We start from the raw sequence: 25,630 nt of genomic DNA on the forward strand, positions 1-25,630 counted from the left end.
CGAAACTTCATAGTAATTCTCATGAAACTGTATGTGATTCGAAAATTCATTTGTCATTTCTTGCTCTGTGTCCACTATTCCGATTGACTCAGTGTCCCAAAACTTTCGTAGCATGTCTTGGACTGGATCCTGAACTTCAGGAATACTAGTTACGTTGGATGTAGCCAAGATCAAATGTGTACAGGTATCACCGGATACTTGAGTGGGGTTGATCGAGCCAGACAAAAGCCATCCAAGTGTGCTATGTATGGCCACGGGACCAGCACTTCCACGACGTACCTCTCCAGTTACAAACTTCCAGTAGAAATCAGAGCCAATCAACAATTCTATTGCTGCGGTATCTGGTCCTCCAGAGAAATCTGCTAGCTCCAAATCTGATAAGTGTGTATACTCTCCCACAGCTGTTACTGAAGGCAAGGTGGAACAAATGGTAGGATAACCTATGGCAGTTATCGAGTGGCATTCATGAACTCCAGGTTTAGACAAATCAATTCTGTACAGCTTGCAACTTTTAGCCTTAAAGTGTTCACCACCGAATGTATTAACTTGTAGTCTTTCAGTACTAACTGGCCTCAATTTCAGCCTGGAACAGAGTTGTTCTGTAACATAAGACCGCTGGCTCCCACTATCAAAAAGAATTCGAACTCTGGAAGAAGATTCAGTGTCATGATTGTAAGCAACAGCTCTGGCGGTCTGTAGCAAAACAGTTTTAGCGTTCTTATTGCTACTGGTATTATTAGAGGTTGCTACACTACCATCGGTTGGTAGGGAGACAGGTGGTAAGGAAGAAGGGACAAAGGGCTCTACTTGTTGTGACAAAGAGTTACAAATCGACTGATGGTGTTTTTGATGACACAGCCTACATGTCTTGGTACTCAAACATTCCCTAGTCTTGTGATTTGCCTTGAGACAGTTAAAGCAACGTCCTGTCTTGATAAGATGGTCCTTACGCTCCTTCACATCACGGACCTTATCACAGGAAGCTGAGTAATGTAGTGCATTACAGTACACACATTTGATTGGACGATTTTGAGACACAAAGGCACCTGCAGTATGATTGTGTCTGTTTTGTGAATGATTTTTGGCAGCAGTCTGTGATGCTGACTTGAGCTTAGTGGTCTCGCTAGCCTCTCTGGCATCTACCTCCGTTTGTAAAACCTTCATCAAGTCCTTGATTTGCCATACATCTTCTTGGTTTTCCCGAGCTACCTTAAGCCTAACTTCACTTGGTAGCTTAGACATAATGATTGGGATCAACAAACTGCCATATTGATCAGAATTGACTTCAAGTGCCTCAAGACCTCTGATGTGTACTGTTATATGGTCATACAATGAACGCAAGCTATGTGGTCGATCATTATTACAGTCAGACAATTTGACAAGTTCCTCCATGTGGGCACAAATGATCTGTTGCTTCTTCCCAAATCTCTGTTTAAGCAAGTCTAGGGCCGTGTTATAATTATCTTCACTCAATTGCAAGCCCTTTACACATCGTAAGGCGTTACCTTCTAAAAGACTATTCAAATAATTAAACTTGTCAATAGGAGCAAGTTGAGGGTTTTCATCAATGGCTGACTTAAAGGAGTCCCAAAAGGTAGTCCATTTAGTAACATCTCCATTGAACTTGGGCAAAGTGAGCTTCGGCAATCGAGGTTTTGAATGGGTCAATGGGTTAACGGGTGAAGCAACAGTTGTCTCAGATGAAGTGAAACTTGCACTACTAGTTACGGCTATGAGTTCATCTATTTTAAGCTTACAACTAATCACCTTGGTTACAATAGCATCTGATTCCTCAATCTCAGTAACAATGACTGTAGGATCACAGCTAGCTAAAATTTCCTTGTTCAATTCTTCTAAAGTTTTGAGCTTTCCTTCCAACTGTTGCTTGATAGCATTAACTCTGTTTCTTCCTGGAGCGTCTAAAGGCCCTGTTGCGGCTGTTATTATCTCTTCTGCTTCACGGATAAGTTTCGTTACGACGCCGCGATGACCACCTCTAATAGCACGTGTTCTCTCGAGCGCACGTGCAGATGCTTCATCCTCTGACATGTCACACAATTCTCGAGTCTTCTTCGAATTCTACAAAAAACAACAACAACAATACTTTCAATCGAATCGTGCGCTTGCCTTCACGGGTACCGTTAAGAATGTTGCCACGGTACCAGACGTTTTCGTTTGTGGTTAGAATTGAGATCAGAATCGGCTGTGAAGGCTGTTCAGTGAATGAAAGTGGGTTTGTTGTTTTTCTCTCAGTTTTTCTCCTCGTTGTTTCAATCTTCTGCTTCGTCGGACGGTGTGCCAGTTCGATATGTCGTCGTCTCCGGACTAATATCAAGGTAGTTGTCTTCGATTCGTGCCTTCTACTGCCCCACGTTGGGCGCCAGATGTTCGTTTTCGTTTCTAGAATTTAACAACTTTCTTACACGTGTATGATCAATCACTGACTTATTATCTCACGTGAGCATAAAACAACATAAAAAGTTCCTACGAATAAATAACTCACAAAATTATCTAACATAGCTATTAAGTTCCTATACAGCTTACTAAAGTACATACTGTGCCAAAATTGGAAGCACATACTGTAGACTCTGGTCATTAGGCACATGTGCTTATAATTTTCGGAGGTATTATTTTTGAAATGTACTATGCTTGTTAAGCATATGCGCTTATAAATTACGGTAAGGAATTTCTGCTAGGAGAGAAATAGTTGTACCCACTACAGTTTTCAAGCGAACCCAGTTAATAGTTTGCTTCAGTCGTGGAAACGGAAATCCTTAGAAGCCAGGTAGCAGCTACAGCTATTGTTATTACAGATGGCATTATCTGCTAGACACGGACCTATCGAGTGTGCTGTGACATGTCTGGTTCATTCTGACAACAATTCTACTTAGTACGAGGTGGCAGAGGTGATTTTAACCATATGTGCTTAACAAACAGGTGTCTAGCACAAGTCTACCATATGCGCATAACAGGCAATATGCACTTAATAACCATGTGCACCTAATAACCGGAGTCTACGATAGGCCCGTAGTAGCGTGCATAGCTTACAGGCCCGTAGTAGTAGTGGCGCTCAGATCTATGACCTGTCTCAGTACGATGGTCCGTGTTCTATTAACCCAGGCCGGAAGTTGTTCGAACGAACAGGCCCTTTCAGTTGTCTGGAGTTTAGTTTCGACTAACAGGATGAAAGTCTCTACTAACAGGATGAATAATACAATTTCCACTCGAGTACTATCCAATCACTCGCTGATCTCACCGTTCGGCACTGAGTGGCTGAGTCAGTGTGTTCAGAGGAACAAGCCATTGAGTAACAGTCCCTCTATTAAATAACAAATCTCTTCATCAATTGCAGTCCAGGCGTTGGCAAAAGTCGAAGTGACAACTCAGCATCCTTAATGTATCATGTGCAACTCACTTGAAATTATAAGCGCCCCGCTCTTTCAGCAGCATGAGCGCTTTCTGAAATAATTTCGTGGTGTCTACAGAAAAGTGTTGAAACAGAAAAGTAATGCCTCGGTATGGTTTCGATGCTTGGAGAAGACAACCAACCTGATTGAAGATAAAAGGAAAGACAAGGCGCATAGGGCGTACTCACTCGGAACCCCAAAAGGCACATTCCACCGGTGAATTTGTTGTTGTGGTGCAAAATGGTGACCACGTGCTGCTTTGTTTGGGCTCTAGGCTTGTGACTGTGGTCAGTGAGTGAGTGAGACGAAATAAAGTTTTGGAAATTTCTTTAAAATTCTATATCCGGTCATCGGTAAGTGTTTTCTTGTTTTTAATGCTGTATTTCACGTTAGATGGACTAATATTATTCCATAAAGGTGATTTTTGTGGCGTAAGATGTCTCTAGGATAATTTTAAAGGTGGTGTTTTAGGCGGTACACATCATTTTCGGGGAGATCCCTACTTAAACAGTACTACCGTACTGTTTGATACACATGAGTTCTATAATATTCTGGCTTTGTCTACAATCTATTTACACCTATAATCACAAAAAGTGTCTATAAAACCATATACATGACCAGCTGAGTGAAAACCAACCAATTTCAGAAAATTCTATTTTACCATAAACCATATGAATTACACAGGGTAAAAAAAATGTGCGTTATATAAAAAATTATGCATGCTTTAATCACATTCGTACACAGTGAATTAAGCTCAAATCAATAAAACCTATGTACCAATGCATTCGCCTGTTTGTGGAGAGTAAGAAAATCTTTGTTTCGTGTTCACACAGCAAAGGATACGTGAGTTATGGGCGCTTGTTTACGATCCTGTAAAAACAGCATTCATCGTTGTCATTTCTTAGTTGGAATGACTTTCTTCTTTGTCAACATGGAGTATAGGGAAAGCACTATACCTTGATTGAGATTTACCAGTTCATGGTGCACAGATTGAGCGAAGTGCCATCTTCGTAGTCTGGCGTCGCCCGCCCCTTCGCAAAAGGGGCAGGCGCCGCCAGACTACCATTTTCGAATTTAACACTGTTCGAAACTGTCAAACGCTATAACTCCAAGACCATTCATAACAAAATGCTGAAACTTTGGATGTACATTCTTTCGTTACTATAGATTTTAGAGATGCAATAAAATGGAATGTGCGAAAACGGCTGGTTTTTGTTTCTATGCTGTTACAAAATGTGACCGGATCTGCGAAAACCCGACACAATCGCGCATTTTTCAAATTCCTGTTTCTAAATATTTATAATCTATTTGGCCAAGTGTACCCTCTGTGGCAAAATTTCAGCCTCATATGCCAATAGCTTTGGGAGTTACAGCCCTACAAAGTAACAACAGAAAAATCGATTTTTACAGTAAGGCCACTCCAAATAAATTCTCTGTTTCCCGTCCTGGACTCAAGCATATTTGCATGCGGGCGGGCGGTCCATTTCGATTATTTCTAGGGCTAAAACGAATATACCGAATATTCGAATTCGTATTCGACTCGACTTCGTTCGAAGGAATTATTGAATTCGAAACATCGAAATTACAGTAAAGATGGCAGACACTAGTAATGAGGAATCTTTGTCAGTTTCTACAACTTCAACAACATCAGACACTGGACTAGAGATGCACCAATAATCGGATTGGTGATCGCGAGGGTGATCAGATCGGTTGCCGATATGCCTTCCATATTCAGTAATAATGGGCACAAACGCTCTATGAATCGATTAGTTTGCATGGCCAGCTATGAAAAGCCTTTTTGCTCACTACAAACAAACAGAAAGCCTCTCTACACTATTCTATAAAACGCTAAGTTACGAGAAGCCATATGACGACGTGTGTGAGTACTGCTATTAGTGTTAAAATATTCTTACCCAGAACAGTAGCTGTTAGCTGCACTTTAAGAATAAAAATCTGCACTACAGGAAAACTAAAGTGATCACCTGTGTATAACAGCCATCTTGGTAACTAATCAAAACACGGAGTAATCCGCATGTATTAAAATATTTGCGGTGCCTAATTGTCTGGGTTGTGTAATAGAGGCCACACCACCATAGGTAGTTGTGCAATATAGTAAAGTTACATCACTTCTCCTTTCTCAATGCTACAAATCATTAGAATATACATCATGCAGTAGCTACACCTGTAGTTCTATTTGATTTACGAATATACAATAATTTAATCAGTATATAATCAGTATCAGCTCTTTTAGGTACAAATTAATCAGATATCAATACAACTGAAAAATCCTTATCGGTACACCTCTCATAGCTACATCATCAGACACTTTTACTTCATTTCAAAAGCTGCCTACTGTATCAAATTTTAATGATGTTTTACAATTGAATACAAATAATAAGAAATAACACATGTACACTGTATAAGAGCATTACACTATATATAGAATATTTTATTATTCGTTCTTCACTAAAAATATTCGTTCTCTTTCATTTAGAATATTCGTTTTAGCCCTAATTATTTCATTATAAGATTGGCAGCTTTTCAAGCCATTATTTACCTGGCACAACCATAAAAAGCTACATAAAAGCATGCTTATGCTTGTTCCTTCCTTTTTAAGTTGCAAAAATAGCAGTTAGTGGCTTTGTGCCGACTTGATAGTACTGCTGACACGTGAGCTGACACTGTTTCAAGATGGCTTTTACTGAGCCTGTCAGTATGCAAGAATAACCGGAAAATAATGGAAGAATACGGAATAATGGAATATTTAGAGCTGACAGTAACCAGATGCGGGTGGTGGACGGGAAACAGAAAATTTATTTGGAGTGGCCTAAGTATAGGGAAAATAAATTACAGGCGCCTACAAAAACGGTTGTAACTTATCATAGATTATATATACTATGTACCCGGGATTGGAAACGCCGGTTTTTATCCAAACTATCCGCATTGGAGCGCAAAAAATACAAAAAAAAAAACATTGGAGCGCACCCTTGACAGCGAATCGCCTAGCCAGGCGAATAGTTGATTCTTTTCATTTTCTTGTGAGTTCATAGCTAGCTAATAGAGATATAAAGGCTACTTAACTCAACATTTCGTAGGTTTACTAAATGAAGGCATTATTTGGAGTTAGCTGACCAGGTGAACTCGACAGGAATGGGCGGTCAGCGGCGAGGTCACTGGTTCATTGAATTCGAGATTGAATTACTCAGACCATGCTCAGACACAATGGTACGTACATTATTGTTACAGAACAGACACCACAGGTGACATGGCTAGGAAAATTACAAAACAAATTAAATTTTATGCAATTACAAAATTAGAGTGCATTTCTAGATGGAAAGTATCCCTTAGAGTAGAAACTTTACTGGTATGAATAGGTAGATGAGTTTGGGAGAATGAAACAACGACATTGATGGTATAGCCTGGTGGATCTTTCCATTGTAATGAAATAGTTGAACCATCCAGTTGGTATCTAAAGTTGTATCGGAATCTACCAATGATTGAAGTCTCTGGTTATTGTTGTTTTATCATAATATAATGTAATTTAAGCACACGGGGTCACTAATACTGCATGCTTGTGATGTAACCTCATGACATGTCAAGACAATTGGGGGGATTTGAAAGAGACCATTTCTGTCCCTACCCAGTGACAAAGAGAAAAAGTGGTCTGGCCTAACGGTATGGGTACCGGTCTTAAAACAACTGCAGCATGTTCCATTGACAAGTTAACAGTAACTGTAGCTATGGTTGCAAGGCCTATCTTATGGTGCATTTCCTGTACAATTTTATGTTGTAATACAATTAACCATTGTGGGATTCTTCCATTGCTGAGGACAAGCTAAGTGTCCAGAATTACCCGCCCTCACTTACCTTAAAGTGAATGTACCGTAGCAGTGGCAAGAGTAGTGGCGATAAACGTACACGGCATCTCTGCTTAGCACAGTGCAGTATATGATTACTGTGATTTCCCTCTCTTTTGACTGTTGCATTGTGAATGCGTGACATCAATGTGTTTGATGTACAGTGGAACCTGTCCTAAGTCAGTCACCTTCAGGCCAACATTTCTTGATGTTTGCTTTATACAATTGGGTTAGTGTATAGCTGCCTCACTAAAGGAATTAAAGTTGGCCAATTTCAGAGAGGTGACCTTTCTATACAGGACAGGTTCCATTGTACAATGTTAGTGTTGCATTTGTTAATGTAGCTCAACTTTTATGTAGACTGTTTTTGTAGGTCAACAAAACTCTTCCTGTGCTGTGTCTTTCTACCACTTGTCAAGGAATACAATGACAGTGTTTGTTGCTGTGAAAGATTCATCTGACATTGAAACTGATAGGATTTTTGTAGAGGACAAGTTGGCTATAGAAAATTGATATAATTTCTATGCTGTACCAAGCTTAGGCTGTTCTTAGTAATAAATTAACAACATGACGGTACGGCACAACAGTGTATGTTGCAACATATTGCTAGAGGGATGGTTGTACGTATCCAGCAATGGAGTTGGCTATGACATTATGTCACTTATCTAGAGTCTGCAGTTGCTGTGAATACATGTAGCTAAAACAGCCACTGCCGTGAAATTGAGTATGGTGGTAGGAACCATGTAACATACTCTATTACAACATTCATTATGTACACTCAATTGACTTTCTGTTCCAACACAGAAACATGCACAACATTGTACACTTGTCTCAATCAGTGCTCCATGTGACTATCAAATGTTAAAACTGTGTAGCTATTAGTAGGTCTTCTTTGGATAAATATTTTGATTAGTTGAAGTACTATTCAAGTTTGAGAGCTGTACAGTACCACTCTATATACAGAATTGCCTATCATTTTAACTTTTGAAATTGTCAGGTTTACAAATGATTGAGACCAGAAACACTTAAGAGTTTTACCATATTCTTGTACAGGCTACAGGCCTGGGGTAGAAGCAAAACAGCTAAGAAAGGGACATAATTACTTAGCTAGTACCACTTGGGTAACTAAACACTAATCTTGTATACATTTTTTGTGGGTTGGAAATGTTCCCATTACACTGCACACTCCCCAAAACTTTGTTGAGTCCATCAGCTAAATGGTTTTGATGTAACAGAACAGCGAATTCGCTAGGTACAAATCTCTGGCCCTGGTAGGCGCTTAAATAACTATTGACCTACCAGTATTAGTGGCTTTAGACGTATCTCAACCTGGATATTAAGCCTTCTCCTCAGTCTTCTACCATACACTCTGAAAATGGGCGGTTATTTAGGGGGTGCGCTCCAACGCGGATTGCTTTGAGCAAATGTACACGAGTAATTGGATCACGTGTCTCCGTTTCCAATCCCGGGTACGTAGTATATATCATCTATGAACTTACCAACAAATCGAGGTACGGAGCTACAATTTTCACCATCGTGTTCGCCATGAACAGGGGAATCAATTACTGGGTAGGTTTTTCCTTTACTCAACCCTTCTTCACTGCATACAAAGGCGGAATTCGTGAAGAAAAATCGATCGCTTCGACGTGACGTAAACAAACACTCATAACTTCCGTATCTTTGAGTCTGCTGCAAAGAAACAAAGATTTTCCAACTCCTCTTGAGCAGGCGAATAAAATGATATCCAGGGATATATTGTTAGTCCCTTCCTTCACTAAAAAAGAGGCGTTCAAAAAAATTACGGATTTTTTTCAATAATACGCAAGTATCAATGCTTTGTAAATTTAGGCTTGCGCGATTGCGTCGGGTTCTCGCAGATCCGGTCACAAATGATCTAGTAGTAGCCGCTCATATTCGTACAGTCGTAACCCGCACGTCGGTTCAATAATACAGCTATACAACCATGCGTAGATATACTAAACTTTACAACTATGATACCTACTTCCTTGCCGCGACAATACAAATAGTTTGAGCTAAGCTGTCCCCAGCGTTGGCAACACACCAACACCCTCCTGTCACTCCTTGGTAGCTATTTGATGTGGTGACTGATAGGTCCTCGACTTAAGAAAAATGCACTCGTAGAATTTTCCAGCAATGCCGCCTAAAACAACTACACGAGCTAATCACGTGGGGGTGTGGCTAAGAAGACCTCACGAGACTGAATGTTGGACTATTTCAAAAAAAAATCTAATAACCGAGGATACTCAGTGAAAAACACTGATTTTCATCCTGTATACTGTATATAAACAACACGTACATCATTCATAAATACAAAATCACACTCAAAAGTATCATTATTCTTAGTGAAGGTTAGTATCTATGGTCACTGTTCAAGCAGGCCACTCTTATCGTCATCTCCTTTTCATGCAGAATTTTTTAATTCCACAGCTTAGGATCTATTCAATCTGTCTTGAACTCTATAAGTGTCAGTCTGTAGCAACTTGTAAGTCTATTTTGAGAGCAACTGTTCAGAGAGCTATCACTTCATCACAACATATCTTCTTAGCATGCGATTGTCCTGAATGGAACACTCGATTGTACTTTAGTTATGTCCTTGTTTAATGTTACATGTTCATTTGTATGTTGTACTTTTCCTTGTTGTGTTTGTACTGTGTACATAGTCACATGTATCCAAGGATGTGTATTAATATTATGTTTAACAGATGCAGCTGGTCACTACTTTGGCACTCAAAAATAAATGTAAATCATGTGATCTCTAATCTGTCAAGATCGAGATATCCTAATAGAGCAGTCATGTAAACTCAACAGTCAGGTGCAGCTGAAAATTTTTATTTATTTTTTTGACCTGTGGTCACTACTGGTGGGAAAATAATCCATGAAACATGATCAATTTGGTATGGCTCACCCCCTCCTAGCTATTCTAAAATAACAAGCCTAACTCAAATCAATGGATACAAACTTTGATTATTTTTTACTGTTAGACTCAGCCTGCAGGTGTCTTGTGACACACTACAATACATATACAATACATGTATTTACTTTTGTCCAATTTCTTTTTGCTGACAATCAGTGACAGGGCAAGGTGGTGATTTGCATGTAGTAGTTTGTAGCGACTTACCTTGCTATATACTGACTACCTTATTTCATAACAGGAATTATCCATACTTTTCATAGTGACTGACCTGATTGTAGAGGCACTTCTCAAACTGTGACATTTGTAACACTGTGTAACAGGCTTGGCTGATAACAAATGGCCACTTCATTTTCAGTAATGATAGTTAGGTTGGGGTGAACACATTGCAGATATGTCTACATTGTTTCTTTAGATGTGAAACACTATAAGTTCACTAGTACTACTTTAAAAAGTAACCAAACAAGTACAAAGAAAAATTAGAAGTTTTTAAATTCAAATAAGGATCACAGTAATGAAACAAGCAGATATACTGAGATATCAATTTAATCCCTACTTCTCTACCACTATATATCCCTATGATCCCTAATTCTCTAATTCTAAATTTTCCTTTTACTTGTGGATATACTGTGTAATACAATTAATGCCTTATTAGGTAGGTCTACACCACACAGTTACTGGTAATATCTGATTCCTGTAATGAGACAAGTGAATTATTACCAAACTATAAACTACTCCACTAACTGTTGGGTGTTTTCCTTAGTGATCTTCTCCTGTTAGAGGATGGTAGAATAGGAGGAGTACATCCTCCACTACTGGGAGTGGTGTCCACAAAGAACACTTGACCACCACTAAACAATTTACTACTAGTCTTCCTGCTACTGGTCTGACTGAGTCTCTTTCGTTTTGTTGTCTTCACTTTCTTGTGTCTCTTCTTTACACTTGTTACTCTATCAGTTTGATCTGAAGTGTCTTCTTTAGAGAGGCTACTTGAAGGATTCTTATCTTCCTCTTCATATTCCTGTACCATGTACTAGTGTATACTTATTGGTACAGTGTCCCCTACCACTGGTTCATCCTCATTAGACACTTCTTGTTGTGGGGAGGATGGTGGAGTGGACTGTACCTCCTACACAATAACATTAAACTAGTGACCTGATAGTAATCACATCAATAAATAGCCAATTTACAAATTTACTAGAACATGATATAAATAAAGTACATCAACTCTCACAAAGAACCCTTGGCAAAGGACAGTAGCTGATCAAGTCAGTGGTGCAGTATGTTTTATGTAACATCATAGTACAATCTGACATACTTTAAGTTATGGCTGGTCCCACCCTAATCATTTCAGATTAGAGAGCATTACAACAGAAAAATGCCACAATTTCAAATAATCACTGGGTTTCAAATTAACACACCTAATGTTGTCATAGTCTCTGTGTAATACTATAAACAATGAAGCAAAAGCTGTCTTCCTTGTGTAGTTGGAAAAGGCGAATACAGTCAGACACGGATGCGGACACAAATATTTTTAAAATACACATTTATAAAACAGTTATTTCTCATACCTAACATTGTTTTTACAGCAGCATTTGTTTCCAAACCCAGGCGTCGATCTTGTCATAGCGCTTATCCATTTATAAACGCACGTGCGAAGGATAGACTAATTAGCACTCTAAAGACCATAATATAGTGTTGACCATAATTAGTGTTGTGCACGTCCTCTAGAAATCTAATTCAGTGTCATAGAAATTAAGCTAGCATGTCCCAACCTAATCTTGTAGGGTAGGTCTTTGAAACCCTCAAAGATTGGTATAAGCGCCTGTGCCTTATACTAAAATGCGTAAGATTGTGGGTTTGGCCTGCTAAGCTAAGTTGCATGGGGCATACAAGCTAACTCTACAATTATATAACTCTGTATTAGACTTCAGAGCATGTGTACAACACTATATGGTCTTGGGAGTTCTGTGCAGTGCTGGTCTAGTTGTTCACACGTGCGCTTATAAATGGATAAGTGCTATGACAAGATCGATGCCTGGCTCTGGAAGCAAAGACTGCTGTAAAAACAATTTTAGGTATGAAAAATAACCGTTATATAAATGTAAAAGTGCCTTTTGAAAATTTCCATGTCCGTGTCCAATCGTATCCGCTTTTCAACTACCCGTCTTCCTTCTAAACTTGAACACATCAATGAGGATGCAACATGGAGGAATGAAATAGTACACATCAATACTGGTGTGGTATACCTTGCATTGGGTAAAAGTTGCTCGAAATAAATACAAATGTAGTACCCATCAGTGTAAGCAACCTCCCTTATTGTTTCACTACATTTATTTGGTTGATCCCTAATTTTCCTTGCACTTGTTTGTTTACCTGTTTTGTAACATTGTTATGACTGGTACACCCACAAATGCCACATTATAAGAAAGAATGACGCCAGGCTTATCGTTTTTTGTCTCCCATACTAAAATAGTGCAGTGGCCATTGCAGCTATGTTCAGCCATTACACAGCATTACAAATGAAGAACAGTAGGAGAAAGACCTCTGCAATCAGTCCAATCACAATGGAAAACTCGGACAATTCCTGTTACGAACATAGGGAAGAAATCACATCATGCTATTGTGAATCAACTGTCAGCAATGATAAATTGATGATTTGACAAAGCCCCAAAGGGCCTAAAGTTAAATTGTAATTGTATGAGTGAAATGAACAAATGTAACACTGTATTTTCGCGTGTAGAAAGAGAAATACCAATGTTACATGCAGCGAATTTCACGAAATATAATGGGACACAAAGCACACACAGGTAAGTCCACAAAGCATGCGTTGTACGTACTGTGGTAGGTAAAAGAGCACCTGTCAGGTTGAAGTAAGGTAAAACAATCCAACCATTAACCTTAGCTGTTATCACGTTACGCTTCTCTGAAGGCATCGGTCACTCAGGCAGTTAGGCAGTCAGTGAGTGAGTATAAAATGCCACCAAATAAATCTTTCAAAATTGTAACAACAGGTCCTACCTAAAGGCACTTTTGCACTAGGTTATACCTAACCATGCACAATGAAGGTAATGTGAGGTAGCTGGTTTATGGTCAATTTTTTTCTTTGCGAGAAAGTGCAAGCCTCCATGATCCCTAATATACAGTACTACCATACTGTATGATACACTATAAGGTCCCATCCTTCACTATCCCACTACTACCATACCTGATCAACACTATCAGTGGATGATGGAACAATCACAGGATCATCAGTTGTGTCTGTTGTGTCCACTACATCATGATCACCAATAACTTGTAGTGACTGTAGAGTAGAAACAATTTAATGATTACATCACTTGTTAAAGGTCAATTGTGGTCACATGATAAAACTGTATTTGTGGTACATGTTCCTCATGTTTGTGGGTACAGTAATAATAACCACAACACTAACCAACTGCCACACAAATAGATAACTCTTTTGTTGCTGTGGAGCTTCCTTTGTTGTGTAACAATAAATCATCTAATGATCCAATAGAAGTGTTTATACATACACAGAGTACTACAATATGAAAACTTCAGTTAGCTACAAACTCAAAGTCTAATCACTAGCTATATCAATATCTTGTGTTATGTGTACTTGTGTGACATGTAGTAACAAAATGATGGAAGGAAATTCACAGTACAGATCTTTACACAACACCACTGAGCTATACAACCAAATATAATCATTCCCAGGTTGGCCAGAGTTCCATCAAGGCATCAGATTATTTGTACAGCTTACCACTGGGCTCAGATAAAGCAGCCAGCAAAGCAGACCACTGAGCCATGACTGTAAAATTTAATAGTGCATACTCACATCCAATAGTTCCTCAATAATATTCTCTGTAGTATTATATAACATCACCATGGTGACATCACCATCTGAAGATGACTGCTTTAAGTTTAATTTCTTCATCAACCTGTATGTGTGTAATTATAAATACAAAAATAGAAATACATACAATTTTGTATAAATACATCAAGTTATACAAATACATGCAGCAAGAGTACATACATCACCTTGGGTATGTGTTGTGTAGCCAGTGCACAAATCTTTTAGGAGCAGTTAATAGTTTATCAACCTGTTAACTGACATGTATGACTATACAATGATAACACCAGTCACACCTTAAAGTCACCAACTCCAGTTTGTGTGTGAAGTCTGTTACACATAATACAACAACACAAGTACCTGTAGCAATAAAACACTCTAATAGAACATACACTGAAATGTTCTTACTTGACATAACAATGATAATCCATCTGGAGAACTGATGTCTGGTCTATTACATACCTGTGAACATGGAGGAAGATGATTACAACATGTTTACACTGGTCAATAGTACAAATACATGTCATGTGTTGTAACAAGTGATCTATTAACAGTTACATGATTGTTGTGAGCACATAGTAATTGCACACAAAAAGGTACACATAGATGCAACAAAACTTTAATACTTGTTGTAAACACACACACACACACGCACGCACACACACTAACACACATACGTGTACACACATACGTGTACACACACACACACACACACACACACACACTAACACACATACGTGTACACGCACACACAAGTACACACACACACACACATGCATGCACGCACACGCACTAACACACAAACGTGTACATGCACACACACACAAGTATACACACACACGCACACACACACAAGTACAAACACACACACACAAGGACACACACACACACAAGGACACACACACACACAAGGACACACACACACACAAGGACACACACACACACAAGGACACACACACACACAAGGACACACACACACACAAGGACACACACACACACAAGGACACACACACACACAAGGACACACACACACACAAGGACACACACACACACAAGGACACACACACACACAAGGACACACACACACACAAGGACACACACACACACAAGGACACACAAGGACACACACACACAAGGACACACACACACACAAGGACACACACACACACAAGGACACACACACACACAAGGACACACACACACACAAGGACACACACACAAGGACACACACACACACAAGGACACACACACACACAAGGACACACACACACACAAGGACACACACACACACAAGGACACACACACACACAAGGACACACACACACACACACAAGGACACACACACACACAAGGACACACACACACACAAGGACACACACACACACAAGGACACACACACACACAAGGACACACACACACACAAGGACACACACACACACAAGGACACACACACACACAAGGACACACACACACACAAGTACACACACACACACAAGTACACACACACACACAAGGACACACACACACACAAGTACACACACACACACAAGTACACACACACACACAAGTACACACACACACACAAGTACACACACACACACACACACACACACACACACACACACACACACACACACACACACACACACACACACACAAGTACACACACACACACAAGTACACACACACACACAAGTACACACACACACAGGTACACACACACACAAGTACACACAAGGACACACACGCACACACGAGTACGCACGCACACATACACACACACACACACGGTACTCTCACTTGTAAAGTGATAGCAACACTGGTAGGGAACACTAGGTAGTTTAACAGGTGAAATTTGTAGTACCACATTCAAATAATGTACACGAGAGTATCCTACAATATCAGAAGATCAACATCACATTTGAAACATCAACTACACTATTGTACAGTACTACTTGTACGCGTACTAAATAATTGGAATACACAAAATATCAATGTTCTTCAAAAACTTTCAATGTTCTGTTGATCTGTTCTACAATACTGACATGTTTTGTATAGTGTTACAAGCAAGAAGAAATGGCTAGGTTAGGGCTGTTTCCATCTGAAAACAAAATAAAAAAAGTTCCAGGACTTAATTATGGACATGCTTTGCTACTTTTAACCCAGTATTCTCCTTGTAAACTTCGCTATGTGTGTTTACGAACTAAACTAAATGTCAGTTTTGTCTGAAAGATGTTTCCTTTTCACTTGATACTTACTAGTGGACCTATACTCATCGTAAATAACCACCAGAGTTGGAGGATGCTTTCTGAGGTGGTTTTTAGGTGTGCATTTTATTAGAGTTTTTGCAAAAAAAAACATGGGTGATTCCTATTATGAACTAGGGCTGAAACAATCATGGTTTTTTAGTATTCAAGTACTCTCTAGAGTTAATGATCGAGTACTCACAAATACTAACTACTTGTGGTCACATCCAATTGAAATGTTTTATACTGACTTTAAGCATTTTTCAAGTAACAACAATGATACACACATTGTATTATTAAGTATTGATGTTAGTGTTCCTGACAAGAAAAATATGCCAACCAAACTCTGCAGCCTTCATTGTGTCACTCCCTGATGGCAAATGCATTATGTGAGCTGGGTCATGTGTCATGTGATCTTAATGAGCACCAATTTCACTATCCAAGTACCAAAATCCTTAATGAGTAGTCGAGTATTTGCAATATTTGTTTCAGCCCTATTATGAACCCACTATCGGTGGAATAGTTGATCTAATACAGCCATTCATATAAAACATTGGTTGTTTCATGGGCCCAAATAACCCACATTATATTCACTGTTCTACTCTGTGTTGGCTTTTTTTGTAGCTACTTTGTTTATCTCTTTACTAACTAATGGAATAAAAAAATTAAATTAGGAATGGGGATCGCAATAAAAAGTAACAAACCAAGAAGGGATCGTTGGATGTAAACCACAAATTCCTATTGTGACTTGACTCAAATTTTCTTGTCTACATGACAACCAGTAGTGTATAATATGTACTTTAAAGTTCCCACAAAATTCGTACATATCACAACACATTTCTAAATCCCACAATCTATCCATCATCTTGTTGTCATTAGCAACGTCATCAGTTGGTTGACAGTTGCAGGTGAAGAGACAAGCCCACATGTGTACATTACCAAATATGTAAATGAGTTACTAAATATAGTAACACTCACTAGTCACGTGACCTCTTGGTTTGCTTAGCATCCACTGGATTGGTTGGCATGACATCCACAAGATAACTAAAGATCCTACAAACAAGAAATGTAGAAGTAGTTTGTGTTGAGGAATTTAACTCACTTCAAACACAATCCACCTTTGCCTCCTGAACGAAACAAAAAAAAAAAAAAAAAAGGCATATTAAACTTATAAATACATGTATACACAGACACATAATAAACTAACCAAGTCATTCACAAGCTGGTCACATCCTAAAGTTACTAGTGTTAGAGATGGGTGGTATTGTAGTTTTGAAGAATGGTACAAATACCTTGAATACCTTTATACTCACTAAAATTACGAATTACACTTATACCCACACCTGTGTTATTAGTTTTCTAAGGAACAAATGAAATGACAATTGAACTAGAAAGTAAACTTGGTAGTACTCCAATAGTAAACAAACCATTGGTGAATATGAACTTCTACATACACCAGCTTTGCTTGTATGCAGGACTTCGCTTCATTTATGGTCATGCACTACAATCAGTCTATATCCACACTAGTATATCTTCAGGTGTCCTTGTTTCACTACATATATGATCCCTAATCAAGCTTAATTGTTTGTTTACTTTGTAGCACTATTATGCTGAACCCACCATTCATTTTTAGTTACGTTACACAGTGTTACAAATGAGGAGAAGGACCTCTGCAATCAATCTAGTTACAATGGATGATTCCCATCAAATGTAGGGAATTGCTACCTCACATTGTCAGCAAAGATAAATGGGACACAAAGAAGACACAGGTAAATCCATGAAGCATGCACTGTACGTACTGTGGTATGCCAAAAGGCTGAAGTGATGTCGAACAGTGAAAAAATTGAGCTTGTATCCTTAGCCATTACCGAGTTACTCTTGTCTGAAGGCATCAGATAGTTAGTAAGTCTAGCAGTCAGTCAGGCAGTAGAAAATCCCCAATTTCATAACAACCTTTTGGAAGTGGCCGTACTGAAGTCTGAAGGCACTTTTGAGCTTGACCAATACACCATGTAGGTATAGTGAAGCTGGTTTCAGGGTGATTTGGCAGATCAACTATCATAGATATAAAGGCTAAACTACTAAAGGAATGGGTGTGAGGGAGATGACAACTAAGTTAATGAAGATTGGAGGTTTTGAAACATTTTACAAGGCATTGTATATTTGGTTTAGACAGTAATGTGAGGATGTGGCTGTAAACAGTAGTTTGCGGCCAAGAGTCAAGCAATTGTATCCAGGCACTTCTACTCCTTTTTGTGGTTTTAAATGGTATTTTACAAACACCGTAATCTTCGAAGTATTACGATGTAAGACGAACAGGGAACAGCAGATATTGTCGTTGCCTGTGAGTTTCGATATGATTTTGAAAAAGTGTTGGCTGAGTATTCTACAGAGCAGATATTTGATTGTGAGGCCTTCAGTATTATTGCTTGTTACCACAAGACATTGATTAGCTTGTTAGAGAAAACAGCTAAAGGGAGGGAAATGTAAAGATAAAGTGACAATCTGTGCATGCAAAAATGTAACTGGTACAATTAAGCTTCCACTGCTGTTTATTGGGAAGTCAGCCGGGTCACTTGTTTCACACACTATGAGTTAAAATAATTTGTCTGTGGTGCATAATTACATTGTTTTTCTTCTTGGTTCCATGATAATTTTGCTTCATTTGACCAGGATAAGTTGTGGAATAGTGGAAAAGAACCTAAAGCATCATTGATCATGGAAGATTGTTCAGCCCACCCTGATGAAGAGCTACTGATCTCAACAGATGGGCCAGTAATGTTTATTCTACCAAACATCAGTATCATTAATTCAGCCCATGGACCAGCATGTTCTGGAAACCTTGAAGTGGCAATTGTGGAAAACACATATAGAGGATATGATGGTGAAGTATCACTACAGTTAGGCATGTACAGTATAGACAAACACTATACACATGACCTACCATATTCCAGTGGTCCAGCCAGTGTTGTAAGATGTTCTGTTGCCAGTTAACATTTGTTGTGTGACTGGTCAGTAGTAATTGAATATCTGCAGAAGTAACAGTATAGACATTACATAATACTAAACAGAGTGGCTATCGGTACAACACTGCCATACAAATATTTATTCATTTAACTTTAGTACGGCAATTATCCACCATAACCCTAGGATCAAACACACTAGTTATGACATTAAGTTTTGGTTTTGGTGAGTTCGAGGCAAGCTAGGACTGGTCCAGCTTTGCCTGCCTTGCACCTTCCGACCCAAACCAAGAACTCACTATAAACTTACCTTCATACAGACAAAGACATCACTATGCTTAACAAGCAAACCTAAAGTTAGTAGTTGGGCTCAGCTTTGGTTTCTTTTTCACCCAGGTGATATAGCTAGCTAATATACATGTTTTTTTGATGGATCACATTTGTAAGGGGAAGTGGGTAACTAATAGTGGCGTAACTATATAGCCTGACGTAGAGTGTCCTGGGTTCAATCCTCCAAATTGTAGCACTATTCATTAGGGACCCATTAGTCCAAGTTTTATTTTCAATTTCATGACTGCCAAATAAATAGCAATGGCCACAATACTAAAACTGGTATCTGTACAGGATATGTGTACAACGTGCAGTGTTGGGACAGTTACATATTACTTGCTACAGAACTAGTTTGATATTACCCCAAAAATAAAGTAACTATAATAATACAGGTGTTACTATTCAGTGGACTGGACTACTGGACTGGACTACTGGACTGGCATATTTTTGGTTTTAGCACATTCTATGGTTGGATTTATGGAGTCTTGCTAGTAAGCACCCTTAGGGCACCTGCAGCCCACTTCTAAACGTTGAAGACGAACAGTGGAATATGCGAAAACCGTCTCTTAATAATTTCGCTACTGTTCATTGTGCCACTATACACTACTTATTCATTACCCTGGTATTTAGTAATGCTGCAGGCAGTGCAGGGAATTGAATATGACAGCAATGGTTAACCAGCGATCAACTTGCCAGTAGACAATATCCTTCAAGATATCCTTGTTAGAGCAAGCTTGAGGAGCAAGCTAGTCTCGCCAGCGTGGCCAGACCTTTCTAGTTCAATGCAGGGGCTTACCAATTAGAGATTTTTCAGCATGGGTGCTTATAATCTTTAATTGATAAGCCCAACAGAAGTCTGACAGTGAGACTAGTGAGACTAGCTTGCTCCTCAAGTTTGCTCTAAGGATATATCTTGAAGCATATTGTCTACTGGCAAGTTGATCGCATTGCTCATATTCAATTCCCTGCACTGCCTGCAGCATTACTAAATACCAGGGTAATGAATAAGTGGTGTATAGTGGCATAATGAACAGTAGCGAAATTATTAAGAGACAGTTTTTGCATACTCCACTGTTCGTCTTCAACGCTTAGAAGTGGGCTGCAGGTGCCCTAAGGGTGCTTACTAGCAAGACTCCATAAATCCAACCATAGAATGTGCTAAAACCAAGAATATGTCAGTCCAGTAGTCCAGTCCACTGAATAGTAACACCCATAATAATATTACATATTATATTACTTTGTGTCCACAGCCTTAAGCTGTCATGTGTGAAACCACCACCTTATCACGTGACATGATTTTGCTGTTGGGCAATGTGCAAATCTTGGTTATAAGTAAGAAGTTGGTGAATAAGCTTCATTCAGTAGGCTTCAATACTTCGTTGTGGCTAGGCATTACTCAGTGGATTACTAATGAGATTAGTAACTTCGTTACTTGTAGTAATAATATTACGTAATATTACACTCGTTACAGTAACTTTATTACTTAGGTAACGCGTTACATTTGTAAGTAAAGTAACTTGAGTTATATTATCTGTTTTTATAGCGTATTTCGTTATATTACTTAGATACCACAAAAGTAATAATATTATGTAACGCGTTACATAAGTAACGCGTTACTCCCAACACTGCAATGTGTTATACTGAATTTTATGCAACACAAGTATGTTCTTGTCCAACAAAATTGTCCCATCTATACACATAAAAGAGATAACAATTGGCAACACCTGTCCTATATCTTTGGGTCATACAACTCATTGTCATCCTTGCTGAGGACATTCAAACAGAACACAGTGACCACAAACTTTGTACAGTTGTTTGGGCATACTTAGTTACACAAGATATAGGATTGTATGATGTAGTGGACAACTAAAGAAATATTTTTGCCAATCTACTGATGCGTTTGACACTAAAACACATTACAGCGCTCCCTTGCATCATAGATACAGTATACCAAAGGGATTGGAAATGGAAGTTGTGCACTATAACATCAGTGTTTCAGTTTACGTCATCGTGTGGTTGCTAAGGACGAGATGGCGAGCAGGTGTGTTCGTAGCTTATCTGCTTATGGCTAACCTCACTTCAGAATGAAGGAGTAAAGTTTCCCAGGAAAGTAACAGAAGTTTGAAGAGTTTGCATGAGCCGTGTTTTGGCGAATTTGTGGTAGTGACACATTGGACGCTGACCATTTATCCAGATTTATCAATGTCTGGTTAGTGACTGATTTTCAGCTACCCGTGGCCTTGTAGTCGTAGAAACGGAACTTAGATTTATTCCATACTGTACTGCAAGTGTGTCTGCAATTATCAAACATTTGGTCACCAGGCCAAATTCAATTCCGGGTCACTGATATGATTAGATTTGAAGGAGGCCTGTACAGAAGCCTTACATTCCATCAAACTATGAAGTGGATAAACATATGATTGATTGGTCCCAGTTGTGACTTATTTCAGTGGTTTACTACACAACAATATTGCTACAGTGGTGGCTAAAGCTACAGGGGGTAGTCCTACTAGTACAGAATGTGTTAAGTCAATGATTTTTTGACAATCTCTCAGACAGTAACTAATGAAGAAACCATACACTTTAAATATTTCAACTGTACAGTGCAATATGTGTACAGTGATTATGAATTACACGTGTACAATGTAGCTGTGTGTTTTACGTCAGTTCTTTTGAAGGTACACTGACTGTTTAAATGTATAATTTGGTAGTGCATCTTGAGCTCTTGCTTGTCGGTCATTAGTACACTGTCATTTGCTGTTCTTCGATGGATGTCTAATCATGTGGCTTGGGTGATTTCTTCAAAAATTTGTGTCTTATCAGTAGAGCTGGGCGATATACCGGTATTGTTAGTAATCTGTGATATTTAAGTCATACCCGTTTTGATACCGCCTGTTTTTTTTTAATACCGCCATAGCTTCAAAGTCATGCCAGAGCCAGGCTTTCTTCCAACAGTTCCACGTTCGCTATACCGCTTTAATAAAAGACGAATTGACTGCTTGCTCACCATTATTTCATCCTCTAAGAGTAAAACATCTTTTATTGTGGAAATTTTATATCCTTTCCAATGTAAAGCAAGAATTTGCAATTTCGTGTACTCGCTTAGCACCATCCTTTTAAAACAGTAGCACTGCCACACTAAAAAAAATTTGATGTGCCCATCACTTTATATAGTTTCACCTGCCTTGCAAAAGAGCTGAGCTGTGTAATTAGTTTCAAGAAGGTGAAGCACTTACTAATTAAACACTTACAGTGCAACCTCGCAAGTTTGCGAAGATGAGGCTCACCACTGATTAAATATTTTTACTGCAGCCCCACAACTTCATGTACACAGTTTAAGAGCCCTATGTATGTATGTATGTAAACCTTGTCTACAAGTTCGCGTAGGAATGCCCTCGCAATAACACTTTAGAGAAGGTGTCACGATTGTTCATGAAAACCTCGCCCTTATTTGCAAACCTTTTAATGCAAAGTACTGTAATTCACTTACCTCTTGACATACTGGTGGCTTGTTTATTACAAACAACAGCCTCTTGTGGTCACACACACACATTCCTGTTATTGTGTACAAAGCTAGGTTAAGGTTATGGAATAGTTTTAAATGCGTGGGCAGAACAAATTACAAAACCTGCTTTAAACCAAGCAGGGATAAATAATTTCACCAACTGTGTTGTGTTAGCAATACAACTAATTGTGTTTGTTTGTTTTTACTACAGAACAAAGACTGTCCTTGGGTGTGAATGATATTACTTCCCTTGAAGAGAAAGAGACACTAACAGAAGATGAAAAATTGAAGTTAGATGAATTAAAATGCAAATTCAATCTTGTAATATCAGTAGATTACCAAATGTTTAAATTAGTTCCTTAATGGGGTTATTCTGCTCAACCTGGAAGTACATATTATCTCCAGAAACTTAGCCATGACATTTTTGGAATTGTTGATCATGCTAGGAAATCGTCTTCTACAATTTATCTGTTTGATGAGCGCAGTGAACCAAAAAATACTAACCACACCATCTATATCCTCAATTTCTTAGCAAGTTACCTACTTGGATCCGCTGTATTCACATCTTTATGGATAACACTAGTAAAAGATTGACTTCCTTCGCTTGTCATTCCTAATTGCTGGTCATACAAAGTTTGCCCTAGATCTCCTTTTCAGTCAAATAGCTCATTCATACAACCATTCAGATGTTTTTACCACAGAAGAACTGAAAGGAATCATTTCTCATTATGCTGAAGTCATAATAGATGATGGAAACATTGTTTGTAACTGGAGAGATAATCTCACTAGAAAGTACTCGAAGGTTGACGGCAATCGCGCATTGCACGACTTCATTTTCGTCATCAACCCTATAACATCAACTGTCTTAGCTAACGTTTGTAAACTTTGCTATGTGGGACCACTAATCGGTGATTCCAAATTCAGCTACAAACAATTATTGTGTACTTCATCTTACCAGACCCTTGACTGAAACAAAGATCCGACACCTTAAACAGATGTAAAGACTTCATTCCAAGTGACAGACACCCAAACTTATTGGAACTACCATCAGACAGTACAGCATAACATTACCAGTTACTGATTGTAATTTATTCACTTTATAATAACAATTCACTACTACGTATCATGAAATGTGCATACGGTTCAAATTTTACTTGATACTATATAAACCTTATATTGAAACAGCATCATTGATGTGAGATAGTTCATGTATAGTAAGTACATTGATATTATGAGAAAAAAAAGAAAAATTATGAACCATGTATAAATTCTGATTTTTACTTGATGCATTCACAAGTACCATTCAACACATTATTGGTGCCAAATGCAAGCAAGATGTATGTTCACCATCTACTAGCCAAATTGAGTTGGTACAGTTATACTAACACATAAGTAGTCACTACCAATAGTCCTGTAGAACCATCTACGACCGGTATCAAAACCAAATCAAGCGATCAAGATTTAAATTTGGACTGAATCAAGTGATCAAGACGTGCTACGAAGTGGTGATTGAGCTAGCTCGAAAACAAAACTACAATTTACGAAAATATGTGTTTAATTATCAAGCAATCAAGACTCATTTTCAGCCGAAATCAAGCGACCAAGGTATAATTTTGTCAATCAAAACTTCGATCCCAGTCTCAGATGGTTCTACAGGATTATTGGTAGTGGCTACCCCTTGACACACAATTACACAGATTTCAATTACCGTTGAAGCTGCTTGAAATACACAGCAAAGTTAGTGGTTAGTTCGTTCTTTAGCTTCCCCTCCTGCAGTTCTTCCAGGCTAGTCCTAAACACTAGCTGTAGGTCGTCATCCTCAACTGATGGTAGAGATTCTTGTTTTCGCTGGAGTTGCTCGTGGAGGTCCTTCAAGGTTGCGATGTTATCTTCAGTAAGCTTCTGTGCATCATTTAGAATCTAAGGTAAACTCTGCAGTAGCTTTGTGAGATGCGCTCTGAATCCTCGTCTAGATGAAACCAGTCTCTTGAGTTCCGCCATTGACCACAGCACCAAAAATGTCTCGGGGTTATGACAATACCCCAACATAAGTGTTACGTACATAATAAGTGCGTGTGTGTGTTCTACAGTTCATCCTCCGCGACAGGTATTGACAAATCTAGAGTAGACCGGGATTATTAAGTTACACCTCTACCAAGCTTACCTTGAACTAACTGCTTGCCGAAAACAACAATAAACCCTCTCGTTAACTTCTTTGCCATCCTGATCTCTCTGTTTCGTTTTACACGTGAACAGCTCCTGATCGATGCGCGTTATTTAGAGTTCAACCCACGTGATCTTGTATTTCATGCTTGTAAAAAATAAGAATACAACTTACACAACAACAACAAAAATATATATATATATATATAAATCTGCATGTTACAAAATGCATGCATAAAAAACTAACTAAAAGATTGAAACTGAGAATGCATAGAAAATTACAAAAAATTAAGTATTCTCTAATCATTGCAATCCGACAGTCTTCCACATCATAATGATTACTCTCCTCAATTTGATGTGCTTTAGATACTATC

At 38.7% G+C, this 25,630-nt stretch overlaps 1 protein-coding gene and 1 long non-coding RNA gene across 6 annotated transcripts; one reads left to right on the forward strand and one right to left on the reverse strand.

Annotated features, from left to right (window-relative positions):
• Nucleotides 1-6,357: 6,357 nt before the first annotated feature.
• On the forward strand, nt 6,358-7,866 carry LOC136263289 (uncharacterized). The gene is made up of 3 exons (XR_010704542.1): nt 6,358-6,445; nt 6,503-6,632; nt 7,638-7,866. It is a non-coding gene; the product is annotated as an uncharacterized lncRNA (long non-coding RNA).
• A 1,658-nt stretch (nt 7,867-9,524) lies between these two features.
• On the reverse strand, nt 9,525-25,401 carry LOC136263290 (uncharacterized). Of its 5 annotated transcripts, XM_066057799.1 has the most exons (15): nt 25,258-25,401; nt 24,802-25,212; nt 19,240-19,325; nt 17,398-17,422; nt 17,274-17,348; nt 15,850-15,942; nt 14,458-14,511; nt 14,346-14,409; nt 14,238-14,299; nt 14,035-14,137; nt 13,630-13,698; nt 13,405-13,500; nt 11,263-11,325; nt 10,941-11,217; nt 9,525-10,890 (listed from the first exon to the last, which is right to left on the reverse strand). In XM_066057799.1, exons 7-15 carry the CDS (start codon nt 14,478-14,480, stop codon nt 10,871-10,873), a joined length of 777 nt encoding a protein of 258 aa, XP_065913871.1. In that variant the 5' UTR covers nt 14,481-14,511; nt 15,850-15,942; nt 17,274-17,348; nt 17,398-17,422; nt 19,240-19,325; nt 24,802-25,212; nt 25,258-25,401; the 3' UTR covers nt 9,525-10,870. The 5 variants fall into 5 exon arrangements, with proteins under 5 accessions (XP_065913871.1, XP_065913873.1, XP_065913875.1 ...); XM_066057801.1 differs by lacking the exon at nt 15,850-15,942; XM_066057803.1 differs by lacking the exon at nt 13,630-13,698.
• Between the last annotated feature and the right edge of the window lie 229 nt (nt 25,402-25,630).

The sequence above is a fragment of the Dysidea avara genome, chromosome 8 (assembly GCF_963678975.1).
Source record: "Dysidea avara chromosome 8, odDysAvar1.4, whole genome shotgun sequence".
NCBI classification, from domain to species: domain Eukaryota; kingdom Metazoa; phylum Porifera; class Demospongiae; order Dictyoceratida; family Dysideidae; genus Dysidea; species Dysidea avara.

Coding starts and splice junctions, on each gene's coding strand:
- LOC136263290 (XM_066057801.1), bottom strand. CDS start 14,480: ATGGATTATCATTGTTATGTCAA. Junction 14,410..14,457: donor GATTATCATTGTTATGTCAA/GTAAGAACATTT, acceptor TTATTGCTACAG/GTACTTGTGTTGTTGTATTA. Junction 11,326..13,404: donor CCACTGATAGTGTTGATCAG/GTATGGTAGTAG, acceptor GTTATTGTGTAG/GAGGTACAGTCCACTCCACC.